Source organism: Strongylocentrotus purpuratus, unplaced genomic scaffold (assembly GCF_000002235.5).
Source record: "Strongylocentrotus purpuratus isolate Spur 01 unplaced genomic scaffold, Spur_5.0 spur5_scaffold_2, whole genome shotgun sequence".
Taxonomy (NCBI): domain Eukaryota; kingdom Metazoa; phylum Echinodermata; class Echinoidea; order Camarodonta; family Strongylocentrotidae; genus Strongylocentrotus; species Strongylocentrotus purpuratus.
In genome coordinates, this window is record NW_022145605.1 from 26,183,775 (window position 1) to 26,197,491 (window position 13,717).

The following is a 13,717-nucleotide window of genomic DNA, read 5'->3' on the forward strand; positions in this document are numbered from 1 at the left end:
TCGTCTATATGCATTGCAAAGAGGTAATTGGTGTCACACTTTCTAAGATGAAATGCACCATTTCCGATTGATAAGTTACCAATATGATGAGCCTTCAAGAGGTCATAATTAGTCATATGTTTTTTTGTGCAGTATGAAAAAGACACTACACATTTTTTATTACATGTATGTTATCGTGCGTACTGACCACTATTTGCGTTTGAATGATCGCAACTATCGTAATTTTCTCAAACTTTCACTGACGGGTTTCTCTCATCTTTCTTATACTATTAAAACAAACTTCATATGCAGGGTGAACTTCCCCTCTGACATTTTGGGGCTTTTTGTGTCAACCCTGCTGTTTGCCATACCAGATCTATTTACATGTGTGTGTATGTTTAGATTCCAAAGAAATACATTAATTAAGGCACAAAAACCCTGCCATTCGGTAGTTTTGCTAATGTCACAATGGAAAGTTTCATTTTATTCTTTGTTATCATGTTCATATGTATTATGTGGTAACATCAATAAAAAACTTTTATAATTTACATTTGTGGGATTTGTCAAATGTCTGCTTTGTGGAAGTTCATCATTGTATGGCTCTGAAATCCGCCAATCAAGATATCTGATGAAAGGTTGATTGACACTTTGGTCATGGAGAAGAATTAGTTGGAGAGGGACATGGTCACCTATGAAGATATAGAGTGAATGAACAAATGAACTTGGAGAAGAAAATCTGAAGATGAAAGATAAACTGGATAGTACACATCTTACCCGAGAGGGGGGTGCGATTTTTCAAATTTTCAAGGGCCAAAAAAAATAATTAGTGCTCACTACCCAAATTTCAGCACACTAAATTTCAAATTGATTTCAAATTTGGGCCCCCCCCCCCCCTAAGAAATCCTGGATCCGCGCCTGGGTGTGAAACACAAAAAACGTGACACTGGCTCAAGATGTTTAGCACTAATCGGAAGGCTCTGGTGTGCAGACCTGCCCTTGGCAAAACACCTGAGAGAGAGAGAGAGAGAGATGGATTTGTGTTGAAATTATTTGAGTGGGTGATTTCGGAAATGCCAGGAGGAAATGAAATCTGTATAGGTCAAGGAAAATGAATCAATGGGAAATAGAAGAATACAACAGAGCAAATGAGTCTGTGAGATGGGAGAGAGAAGGGGCTAAATATAGTCATTTTAAGGCATCGAGAGGATAAATTGTGACAGCTGACATTGAACCAGAAAAATGGTGATATCAGTTATATAATTAAAAAAAAATAAATGTTATATAAAAGTGTAAAAAGTATAGTTAACAGTTCTGTTTCAAAACAATTCGTGAACAAAACACACATTACTTTTTTTCACAAACATTTTATACACGCATCATCATATGGGACATCGGAGGGGGGCTGCAGTCCCTTTTTCTCCTTCTTATTCCCCTTACTCTCCTTCTTCTCCTCCTTCTTATTCTCCTTACTCTCCTTCTTCACCTTCTTCTCCTTCCTCTCCTTCGTCTTCTCCTTCCTCTCCTTATTCATATTCACTGTCTTTTTTCTTTTCGTATTCTCTTTCTTCTACTTCTTTTCCTCTTCTTTACTTTTATCTCCCTACGTCGAAGAAGGCTAGAAAGAGGAACAGAAAAGAAACAACTTGAGAAAGAATTGATCTGAGAAACTGCATGAACCTCAAAAGAAGAACGATCCCTTTCCCGCACCTTTCTCCTATTCATTTGCATTATTAATTATTATTTCACAAAGTAACTAGAACCAGTGCCCCGGCCCTCTCTATGATGACGGGACTTTACTCTCTCGCAGCGATTGTTTCCCCAAGATGGCATTGCCCTTTCCAGGCGCGGATCCAGGGGGGGGGGGGGGACCGAGCGTGCCTTGCCCCCCCCCCCCCCGCAAAAAAAAAAAAAAAAAAAAAGAGAGAGAGAGAAGAAAGGAAAAGAAGGGAAAGGAAAGAGGAGAGAAAGGGAAAGAGAGAAGAGGAAGAAGAAAAGTAAAGGGATAAGAAAAAGATCGGGGGGCCGAAAGGGCCTTGCCTCCCAGGCTGTTGCCCCCCTCCCCCATCACAAAAATAAGAGAGAAGGAAGGAAAGGGAAAGAAAAAAGAAAAAGGGGAGATACTGGCGAACTGATAGGGGTAGGGGGCTAGTGGGAAATCAAATTTAAACGTGGTTTATTTCTAATTCCATAACGGTAGATTACAAATAATGCTGAAATGGCATAATTTTCAGAGATTTTTCCTCACTTTTTAGTAAATTATACGTTTTTATGTGACAAATTCCTAAATTTACAGCCAGGCAAGAAATGTGACTCATGAGATTCCTACATGTCAGGGCCCGAGGAATGGCGGGGATCGAGAGCCTCGAGCCCCCCCCCCCCCCCCCCCCCACTTTTTTTGAAAAGGTATATTAAAGAAAAAGAAAAAAGAAAGAGAGCAAGAAAGAAAAAAGAGTTAACTGCCAGTGTCAAAAAATAATGAGGCATCAAAATATGCTCATCTGACCGTGATTAAATGCCTAAAGCCCCCAAGCTTCCGGGGGCTCTGATGGCCCCTGGATTCCAACTAGGGCCCTAAGGCGGGCCCCTGAATGCTTACCTGACCGTAATTTATAGCCCCTGAGCTTCTGGGGTCGGACAAGTTATCAAAATATGTTTATCTGACCGCAGGCGCGTAGCCAGGGGGGGGGGGGGGGCTGTGGGGGCGGTCCCCGAAAATCGCCGTCAAAATAAAAAAGAGAGGAGAGAAAAGAAAGAGGGCGTAGGAATAAAAAGGAGCAGACAAAGAACATCTTTGAAATTCAGACAAGGATTAAGAGTAGAGAACGGTACAACGCATCGTCTTCTTTCTCTAATGATTTAATAAAACGTCAAAGCTTCCGCGCTTCGCGCAGGAGGGGGGGGGGGGGGGGGGGACTGAATTCAGACAAGGATTAAGAGTCGAGAACGGTACAGCGAATCGTCTTCTTTCTCTCACAATCTTATGAAACGTCCAAAATTCCGCGCTTTGCGCGGTAGGGGAAAAACTGAATTCAGACGAGGATTATTATCGAGAACAGTATAACGGATCATCTTCTTTCTCTAATGATTTTAATAAAACCTAAAAGCTTCCGCGCTTCGCGCGGGAGGGGGGGGGAAACTAAATTCAGACGAGAAATATTTTTCGAGAACGGTACAACGAATCGTCTTCTTTCTCTAATGATTTAAATGAAACTTAAAGCATCCGCGCTTCGCGCGGGAGGAGGGAGCCTGAATTCAGACGAGGATTAAGAGTCGAGAACTCTACAGCGAATCGTCTTGTTTCTCTAATGATTTAATGAAACGTTAAAGCTTCCGCGCTTCGCGCACGAGGGGAGGGGGGAACTAAATTCAGACAAGGATTAAGAGTCGAGAACGGTACAGCGAATCATCTTCTTTCTCTCATAATCTTATGAAACGTCAAAAATTCAGCGCTTCGCGCGGTAGGGGAAAAACTGAATTCAGACTAGGATTCAGAGTCGAGAAAGGTAATACGAATCGTCTTGTTTCTCTAATGATTTAATGAAATGTAAAAGTTTCCGCGCTTCGCGCTGGAGCTGGGGGGGGGGGGGAACTAAATTCAGACGAGGATTATTTTCGAGAACGGTACAACGAATCGTCTTCTTTCTCTAATGCTTTTAATGAAACTTAAAAGCTTCGCGCGGGAGGGGGGGGGGCCTGAATTCAGACGAGGATTTAGAGTCGAGAACTGTACGACGAATCGTTTTTTTTTCTCTAATGGTTTAATGAATCGCAAAAGCTTCCGCGCTTTGCGCGGGAGTGGTGGGGGGGGGGACCTGAATTCAGACGAGGATTTGGAGTCGAGAACTGTACGACGAATCGTCTTTTTTCTCTAATGGTTTAATGAATCGTAAAAGCTCCCGCGCTTAGCGCGGGCGGGGAAAAACTGAATTTAGACGAGGATTATTTTCGAAAACGGTATAACGAAACGTCTTCTTTCTCTAATAATTCAATGAAACGTCAAGAGGGAGGGGGAACTCGCCCCTCCCTGCACCCACCCCCCCCTCCCCGCATTACGTCACTGCTGGTCACCATTACGTACCAATATTTGGCTCGCATAATTTCACATTTGGGCCCCCCCCCCCCCCCCCCCTAAGAAATCCTGGATCCGCGCCTGGCCCTTTCAATGGCTGGGATGACAATGCGCCATATTGAGAGACTGTGCGTACCGCTACCGCTACTCAGGAAAATGAAACCCAACATACTTCAGCCGATAGCTAAACATTGTGAGCCAGTTAAAATGTCTTGAAAGTTGAAATAACTCTTCAAATTTCGGGACCAAAAACAAAATACATATGTCCTCTTACCCCCTCCCCCCCCCCCCCACCCCGCTTATTTAGCGGCTGGCCGAGTAGTTGCGAAATTTTTGGCCCGATTTCAAAATGTTAAACCCCCCCCCCCCCCCTTGAAAAAATCCTGCGTACGCCACTGCAAACGCATGATCATTTTGCGTTTCTTTCTGCCTCCAAAATGGTTCTCTTCTGCATTCTGTTTTGTTGCTGTTATGAGTTTATATTTAAATATTATTGTTATCAAACAGGAATAAATTAATACATTTGTACAATGATATTTGCACATTGATGATAGAAAAAGCGATAAAAATCGCAACTGCTTTTCCCTTCTTTCCCCCCTCCTGTCTTCTTCCTCTTTATTTTCTTTCCCTTTCTCTCCTCTCTCCCTTTCCCTTTCCTTTCTTCTCTGGCTCTCTCTTTTCTTGCGGGGGGGGGGGGGGGTGGGAGAGGCAAGAGCCTTTTGGGCCCCCCGGTACACAACGTTGGCGGGAAAAATCGCAACTGATCTCCCCTACATTTCTTCTTTCTATTTTCTTTCCCTTTCTCTCCTTTTTCCCTTTTCCTTCCCTTTCTTCTCTCTTTGCTTGGAGGGGGGGGGGGGGGAGGGGGCAGGAGTCTTTCGCCGCCCCCCCCGCCGATCCACACGCTGTTGGCGGGATTAATCGCAACTGATCTTCCCTTCTTTTCACCCTTTTCTTTTCTCTTCCTTTTTTTTTTGGCGGGGGGGGGGGGTAAGCCGGAGGCAAGGGCCTCCCCCCCCCCCCCCGATCTACACTTGTTGGTGTTGGCGGGAAAATCGATTGATATTCCCCTTCTTTTCTTTCTTTTCTTTTTCCTTCCCTTCATCTCCTCTTTTACTTTTTTTCCTCCCTTTCCTTCCTTCTCTCTTTTTTTTTGGGGGGGGGGGGGGGGGGGCTCGGGGGGGGGGGGTGTGGGGGCGGGGAGGCAACAGCATGCGGAGGCAAGGCCTTTTCGCCCACGTACCCCCAGCTCCTTCTTTCCCCCTTTTCTTTTCTTCTTCCTCTTCTTTCTTTCCTTTTCTCTCCTCTTTCCCTATACCTTCTTTTCCTTTTCTCTCTCTCTCTCTCTCTCTTTTTTTTTTTGGTCAAGGCCCCCTCGGCCCCCCTGGAACAGCGCCTGGTTGAACTTGGAGGCTTAGCGAATAAAAATCAATCAATCTATCAATCAGTTTCGATGATATGGCTCGATATACACACCGGTACGGTAGATGGCGCGTTGGACAGCTCACACAACATTTTCTTCCGGAAATTTTCTGAATTGTAATTTGTAAACAAAACTAAAAATTTAATTTTGTTACAATGTTCAGCCAGAAAGATACTTCCAAGAAGTCCGAACTTCTGGACAAGGCAAAATCTTCTCGTACTGAGCGTGCTCTCCTTCGGAAGAAAGAACAATCTGTGGTCAGGATACAGGTAATTAGATCGAGATATTTTTCTTTTTGGGCAAGGCTTTTTTTAAAGGGCAGTCCCGTGTATTACTTTCTGTGTTAGTGTAGACTACGGCTGTAGCTGAAAGCTCAGCTCCGCCGCACATAGAATTTTAATAAAGGGGGTGTAGCTTGGTAAATACTGGTAAACGCCATCTACGTCTTCGGCGCTAATTTTAGAATCATATCCATACTTTGACCTTTGACCTTGGTGATTCCACTTTCCGCGACAGCGAGAAGTGAAGTTCTCATTTTTCAAAAGTCTCTTAGAGTAAAGGAGCCCGTTTTCGGCCACTTAAGACAAAATCCTATTTTTAGGACTCTTTACTTCCTATTTATTATCATTTCTTGTTCAAATCATGAAGCAAATATTATTATTATTTAAACAAAAAAAGAATCCCAGAAAAAAATCACGAATTGCCATGACAATATTCATTTCAATTTTCACTGTTTTGGAGCCCGTTATCGGCCGAGCGTTTCAGTTTACGGCCGCATGTACAAAGTCAATAGGAAGCGCTCGCGCGCGCCGTGCGTTTCCGCGCTGATGTACAGCACAAGCGGGCGGAGCAGGTATCCCATGCCGGAGCTCCCTGATGCTTGCCTGGCCGAAGACAGGCACAGCGGTGATCGGAAGTTGGAATCTGAATTAGACAGAGATATCGTGTGTGCGTCGCGGTGTGCGGCTGCATTGATTTAATACATGCGATGACATACTTTTGAGCTTGCGACTAGCACAAAATCGGGCTCTAAATCTGAAAAATACTCGAAATAAAGCTCATTTTATGGTACCCATATTTCTTACAGACACGCGTAAGATACTTGATTTTTCAGATTTGGGTAGCGGGACCGGCGATTACATCGCTAAAATGTGATATTTTAGGATATATTTTCCATTGCAAATGTGGTTCTTCAGTGACACTGGCATGGTATGGTATGTGTGGGATATGTGTTATGCTATTATGCGATGTATTTTAGAGTGATTTTACCTTGCATCCAACCAATCGGCCGAAAACAGGAGCTGGCCGATTACGGGCTCCTTTACTCTACTCTTTTGTAATCCCTGTCAACAATTTGAAAACTAGTACATGTACGTACTTGGTATTTTAATCACACTGCATTATTATGCTTGCACCCCTGTCTTAAAATCCATCAGCCTTCTCGCTCTATGCCAATACGATACTGTATGTGGTACGATAGGCTGTTCAAATTTGTGTGTTTACATGAATACTTCATGCCCATTTGTTAATTCTGCTGTATGCTATTTGTGAAAGTAATGACTCGTGTCTCTTAGCCTGTCATTCGCGAAAATTTCAGCTTATACAGTTCATTGCATGGGTCTTTATATATAACAATTCTTATTCCTCTACTCTTCTTCACCGTCCTCTCTCCTTCCTCTTCTCGATCCTCCTCTTTCTTCCCTGTCCTCCTTCTTCTTCTTCATCCTTCTTCCTCTTCTTCACAATCCTCTCTCCTTCCTCTTCTCCTTCCTCCTCTTTCTTCCCTGTCCTCCTCCTTCTTCATCCTTCTTCCTCTTCTTCATCTCTTTTTCTGATCCAGTCTCTTGTTCGCAGTTTCATCTGTAGAAGAAGGTACAGGAGAGCCATGCTGCAGAATGTGGACAAGATCCTCCAAGCAAACCCTGGCATCCCAGACAATCCTGATGCTATCACACATTTTTTTCCAGGTAAATTATATTTTGCTCTTGCTTCCATGGTGCTCCAACAAATCCTCCGTTGACAATTGCTCCAGGCATTTGTTCTTCAAACATTAGGGGAGCTTTAAAATACCCCCCCCCCCCCCAATATGGTTGATGTACATCCAACACCCAGGGTTAGGATTAGGGTAAGTGTCACCTACAAAACTTCAGTCTACTCTTCAGATCTAGCCACTGGTACATTGGTAAAGCATTGGTTAACCTGAAGATTTTTTTAAATTTTTTTGTATTTATTTATTTATTTATTTATTTATATATTTATTTATTTATTTATTTATTATTATTTTTTTTTTTTTTGTTGGGGGGGGGGGGGGGGATGGGGTATTCTAAAGTTGCTCCCATTAGGGTTAAGGTTGCCCTGGGTTAGGGTTTGGGTTTATTGTCATGGTGAGGGTTAGGGACACTCATGAGTATTGGATTGAAGTTCAGATTTAAGTCAGTTTGGGAGATTCCCTAGGAGCAGTTGTCACGGTGTCGTACAACCAACTTTACATGATTTCAGGGAAATGCATATTTTAATTTTGTATTGTACATGTATCATTATTGTGAGAAAAATATTGTCCTGGGCAAAGAGGTCATCGTAATGATGCTTTTATTTGATTTATTTTTTGTTTCACAAGTGTTACTTGAGCATTTGATTTCAAGTGGAACCAAGGGAGAAAAGAAAAGTGGTCTTTAAAGGCATGTGGTCTTTAGTACATGTTTCAATGAGAAACCATTTTCAAGGGAAACAAAAAATGTGGTCTTTCTATACAGGTGGTCTCTAAAGCAGGTTCGACTGTATATTATTATAATGGAAGTCTGGGAGGACAAGGTCCATCTCATGGCAAATCTGTGATCATTCTTGGACATTTCAATCTAGATGTCATCAAACCTGATAATGGTATTATCTGTTCAGCTATCAAAAATAAAAGTTAAGATATTGGACACGAAATTGTGTGCCCCTCTGCTGGACACAAAACAACATACCGGTACATGTATCCTGCATTACTATTAGCTTTTCAGGGAGATGTGTAAGGAAAGCTTTAGTGAAAAGTGAAGTAACACTAATGGTAAGTCTCCTGTATTTGCTTTAGCAACCACCTGTAAAGAAAGGCCTTCTGAAGCTATTGCAAACATCAGTTTTGACATTTAAAGATGACAATGTCTGTATTTCTGCTTTTTCCCAGCTGCTGAAGTATACATTGCTATCAAGAGATTCCTCTATATCTATGATGAGAAGAAGGATTTAAAGGTAATTTGATCTTCTAATCTGGTGTGTCTGTTTAGTGTTGTATCATCATTTCATGCCTGTTATTTCTAAAACCATCGGACCAAAATAGAGACAGAAGCTTTTCAGGTAACTTTCATACAGTGATCTTGATGAAACCATTTTTTCTCCTGAAATGTTAGCATCTATATGCTTAGGTACGTTTTTCTGAAGTTACAATCTCACCCAACAGAATATTTGAAAAGTTAATAGAAATATGGAGCAGAAATACATGAGATTGTAATCATTGATGGAAATGCAATTGTTTCATATTCAGCTTTCAAATCAAGAAGAATAGTCATATTTCTGCTCCAAAACAGTATATCAACAGCTTAAACAAAAAAACCTGAAATTGGTGTTACAGCACTATGTATATAATTTTTTGTAAACAATCTAATTACTTGGTTTAAATAGTGTAGTGGACTAGTCGTGGTAACAATGACAAAGTGAAAGCAATATCAGACTTATTTGGGTAAATTTTGGTTATATTTTTAAGTGTTGTAATTTTTCTTCTTCTTCCTGATGAGTGACCGCAATATACAAGTTGATTATTCTTTATAGGAGGTAGACATTACACATTGCAGAAATTTGTTTTCTTGTTGAATTAACTGACTTATCTTAGTGAGTTTAAAAAAAGAAAAAAAATTGTTTCTAGTTGGGTGATTCTCCCGTCTTGAGACGCTAGATACAAAGATGTCAATTGTATCGGCCTCAATGATGTCCTGGGGGAGTCTATTCCACTGCTAGATGGTGGGTGGCAGGAGGAAACTTTGATGATACTGGGTTTGACAACGTCGAAGGGTGAACTGTGGTCATAAGCCCTTCTCCGAGATGAGGAGAGATAGCTGAAAAAGCTTAGGATAGGGATTTTGTAAGAGATAAAGATACACAGGAGCTGCATCCTCATTATCCCTTCCGAGGCTTTGATTAATTATCAAGCAAAATGCAATTCAAAATTATCAAAATATATGCAATTTCCTGATGCTAACGTTGGGAGAGTTCAGTTTTATGTTTCTTACAAATTCCTTATAATTTTTAGGCTTGTTATATTCAGTGTTCTGTTTATTGTTATTTGGAATTAGCAATAATAGACGAGATTCTTTATGCTTCTTTTTTAATGTATCACAGAGGTTTGAAAAGATATGCAGATATCTGACTGCTAGTATGGAATCCAGTAAAGATGCAAAGGTAAATATGTTCAATGTTTTATTTTTTGTTTTGACATGATAGTTTTTTAATTAGAGTTAGCACGGATCATTTTCTACTGATGTTTAAATTTCACTAATTTAATGGTATATATTTATTCAAAGTCTGTCTTGCAGCCTAGGCCTAGGCTGAAGTGTACATTTGTTTTTTACAAATAAAAACGAATTGCATATATGATAATACATTACAATACTATACCAACAATTTATTAGGAATAAAAGAAGGATATGTGATTTTGCATCGTAAATGTGAATCATAATTTAATTGTGGTAACATATCAAGTTCACTCTAAAATCACCAAACTTGCAAACAAAGAATGAAAATGCGTCTGAAGTCATCCATGATATTTAGTTGAATTAATTTGATGTACTCAATCAAGTGAGTTAAGTGAGATATTGTTATAATACCCAGATCCTGAATTTATATGCAAGAATTATTAATCAATTATAAAGTAATACGTCATCAAGATAGCACACAGTTTATCCACCAGTACTCATCCTGAATAGATAGAGAAATTTCAATTTTTAAATGAATAGAATGAAAGAGAGGAACATATTAATTTCTAGGTATATTAGAAGAAACCATATTATAAGTATTTTAAGAAGAAAATTTATATACTCATCGAAAGCAATTCCATTTTGTTTTTTGTCATTCAAGGTTTGGTATGTTTCACTAGCTCTCACCAAAGAATATGTGTTGCCATGGATACAACAACTCAAACAGATACTGTGGCTCTGTGCATCACAACTAAAAAAACTCAAGGTAATAACATGTAGAATATGTTTGTTAGAAAGGTTGTTTAGGATCCAGGGTGCAGATATTCAAGACCCATGGTCGTTGGTTCTCATGGATAATTTGCCACCATTGGGTCGTCAACCGAATAACAGATTTGTTGTAAGTCACGAAGAGTGGACTTCACTTTTATGAACAACAGGTACTTTTAAAAATGCAATGCACTGCGACTTCACCAATCACTGCATAATTAAATATTGTTGTAATAAATTTCCCCCACCCTTGAGATTTAAAGGCCAGCTGGAGTAATCTTCTGATGGGTCTCAGTTTTGCTCAGTGCCACACATTAGTTGATAATACAACAAATTTTGGTGTCAGCGAATTCTGACACAATGGACACATGGAAATTTACAACTGTGTGGCTTCAATATTTATATCATGTGAGTCATAATCTTCCTGAGTGGAATACAAGGCGCTTGACTGGAGATGCGAAGGTGGAGGGTTCAAATCCCGACACGGCACTAATATCCTTTGGCAAGATATTAACCTGCACTTGCTACTCTCCACCCAGGTGTTAAATGAGTACCTGGTAGGATGCGACCGTCGTTGTTGGTCAAACAGTTTTTGAGCGTCAAGTAACGCCTGGCTGGAATGCTCCCCAAGGAGTGGAGATTGTGCACACAGTGTGTGCGGGCAAGCACTGAATCCAATGACCTGGGTAATAGTTTATTTGTAAAGCGCTTAGAGACATTTGTATTAAGCGCTATATAAAGCTAAATATTATTATTATTATTAATACAATTAAACTAACCTGCCACCTGTATGAAATGATCAACCGTCTAGAAAGACCATATTTTCATTTCATCTAGAAACAGTGTCTCTTATTGATACCTGTATCAAATTAACATGTATATAAAGGATAATGGAAACAGCTCATCCATTGGTCATTTGTGGAACTCCCTCCATTCCCATCTCGATGAGCTTGACAGTCTAGATTCTGGAATACTTCTAATCATGTCTCAAAACCTCGCTGTTTCAGCAAATGTGAAATACAGACTTCATTGGAGGGGCCTTCACATTTGAATGTTCTTGCCATACTATAGTATTAATGACTGCTTTGAGAGAAATAGTTGTTTTATTACGCTCAAGGGAAGGTTAGAATTGTGCTATTCCCCGAGGCTTGCCGAGGGGAATAGCCCAATTCTAACCTTCCCGAGAGCGTATGAAAACAACTATTTCTCGAATATTAAAGCAGTCATTAATACTTTTATATGCCGAAAAAAAATAAACTAAAAAATGAAAAATGAAAAATATTTATCAATTTTGTCGAAGACGGGATTCGAACCCTTGCGTACAACAAGAGGTGTACCGAAAACCAACGCTTAGACCACTCGGCTATGGCCCGCCGTTAACATGCTTGGCAGTTTTCTCCAATATATACATTAAAATAGATTGAAACCGGCTTCGCGTGTGATGAATGCTTCGCAAAAGCTCCATATACGGACTCTTCTTTTACTTTTGCAATGCATATTGGCACGAACTTAGATCAAGATCTATCGGCAGATGTTGTTTTTAATAATAGCAGTCATTAATACTTTTATATGCCAAAAAAAAATAGACTAAAAAATGAAAAATTAAAGATATTCATCATTTTTGTCGAAGACGGGATTCGAACTCTTGCGTACAACAAGAGTACCGAAAACCAACGCTTAGACCACTCGGCTATGGCCCGCCGTTAACATGCTTGGCAGTTTTCTCCAATATATACATTAAAATGGATTGAAACCGGCTTCGCGTGTGATGAATGCTTCGCAAAAGCTCCATATACGGACTCTTCTTTTACTTTTGCAATGCATATTGGCACGAACTTAGATCAAGATCTATCGGCAGATGTTGTTTTTTTGTTTTTGGAAGTTTATTTTCGTCTTCATGTCAACAATGCAAGATAAAATTGTCGGTAAGATCGATCGAGATTCAATTGTATTGAAATTACCGACCAATCCTTCGCACACATACGGCATCCTCCATCGCTCAAACCATTTTTAACATGTAAACCTATGGGGTAACCATGGAGGCTGACCAACTTTTTTTAATAACCATGGTTATTAAAAATATTGAAATGTTTTATGCATGGTTACCGAGAATTTTACAGGAACAGTTGAAGTTTATGAATGCAATTCGACCAATCAGATGGCTGGATTTCTTAAGTGAGGTATATAATTTGCTTTATTGAATGAAATTACAAAAAACTATTGTTGTACTTGTACATGTATGTATAATGTGATTTTTGTTGTTGAATTGTTATACAGCCGGACTTGCCAATAGCTGCCAAAAGCATTGCCCTTCATCTACACATGCTCATCACTTTCACGGACACTGCAACATGGAAAATATTCCAGATACCAAAAGGTAAAGTTTCTTCATAGTATTGAAATTATTTTTGCAGTGTTGTAAATGTTGTGTACCAATAAGCTACATGCTTTGTCTGTAATATTTTCTCTTCAGCCAGGTAACATACATATCAGTTTGTGAAACAACAAATGACAAATTGAAGAAAAGTGATTTGCAAATTCAGAGCTGCCAACCATTCCGTTTTTCCCTCCAAATTACGGTATTAAGTTTTTTAATTTTTTAAAATATTTTTTATATATTTTTTTTATTTTTTACATACCACACATCAAACAATTGCCTTAAAATGGTGATTTGGTCACAAGTTCAATAGAGAACTAAATTTAAAACATACTTGAAAAGAAAAATATTCTCAAAAAGAATGAAATGTCGATACCAAAATAACCACCCAAAAAATTTCCTCCTTGTATGGAAAAAACAGCATGATGAATGAACATTTCTGCATTGGAAGTGTGTCACGCGTGGTTGTAAGTTTTGTTTTTATGAATTCCTTTTTGTTGCTTGAAATTTCTTTTTTTTTGCCATCATGATTCCTTTTTTTGGTCGCACAAGGTTGGCAGCTCTGCAAATTAAGATCACCCTGCCATAAAAAATGATTATGCAGTTTTTCAGTTATGATTATAATTCAGAAGTGGTCTATACTAACAGTTTAA

General features: G+C 39.7%; 1 protein-coding gene across 1 annotated transcript in view; it reads left to right on the plus strand.

Moving 5' to 3' along the window:
* The first annotated feature begins 5,547 nt into the window (after positions 1-5,547).
* Positions 5,548-13,717, plus strand: part of LOC581811 (ubiquitin-protein ligase E3B) — a 33,770-nt gene continuing 25,600 nt past the window's right edge. Inside the window, exons 1-6 of the mRNA XM_030992097.1 lie at positions 5,548-5,740; positions 7,312-7,438; positions 8,638-8,702; positions 9,846-9,905; positions 10,581-10,685; positions 12,965-13,064. Coding sequence (XP_030847957.1) covers positions 5,627-5,740; positions 7,312-7,438; positions 8,638-8,702; positions 9,846-9,905; positions 10,581-10,685; positions 12,965-13,064 — 571 coding nt within the window. The 5' untranslated portion in view covers positions 5,548-5,626. The remainder of the gene's footprint in view (positions 5,741-7,311; positions 7,439-8,637; positions 8,703-9,845; positions 9,906-10,580; positions 10,686-12,964; positions 13,065-13,717) is intronic.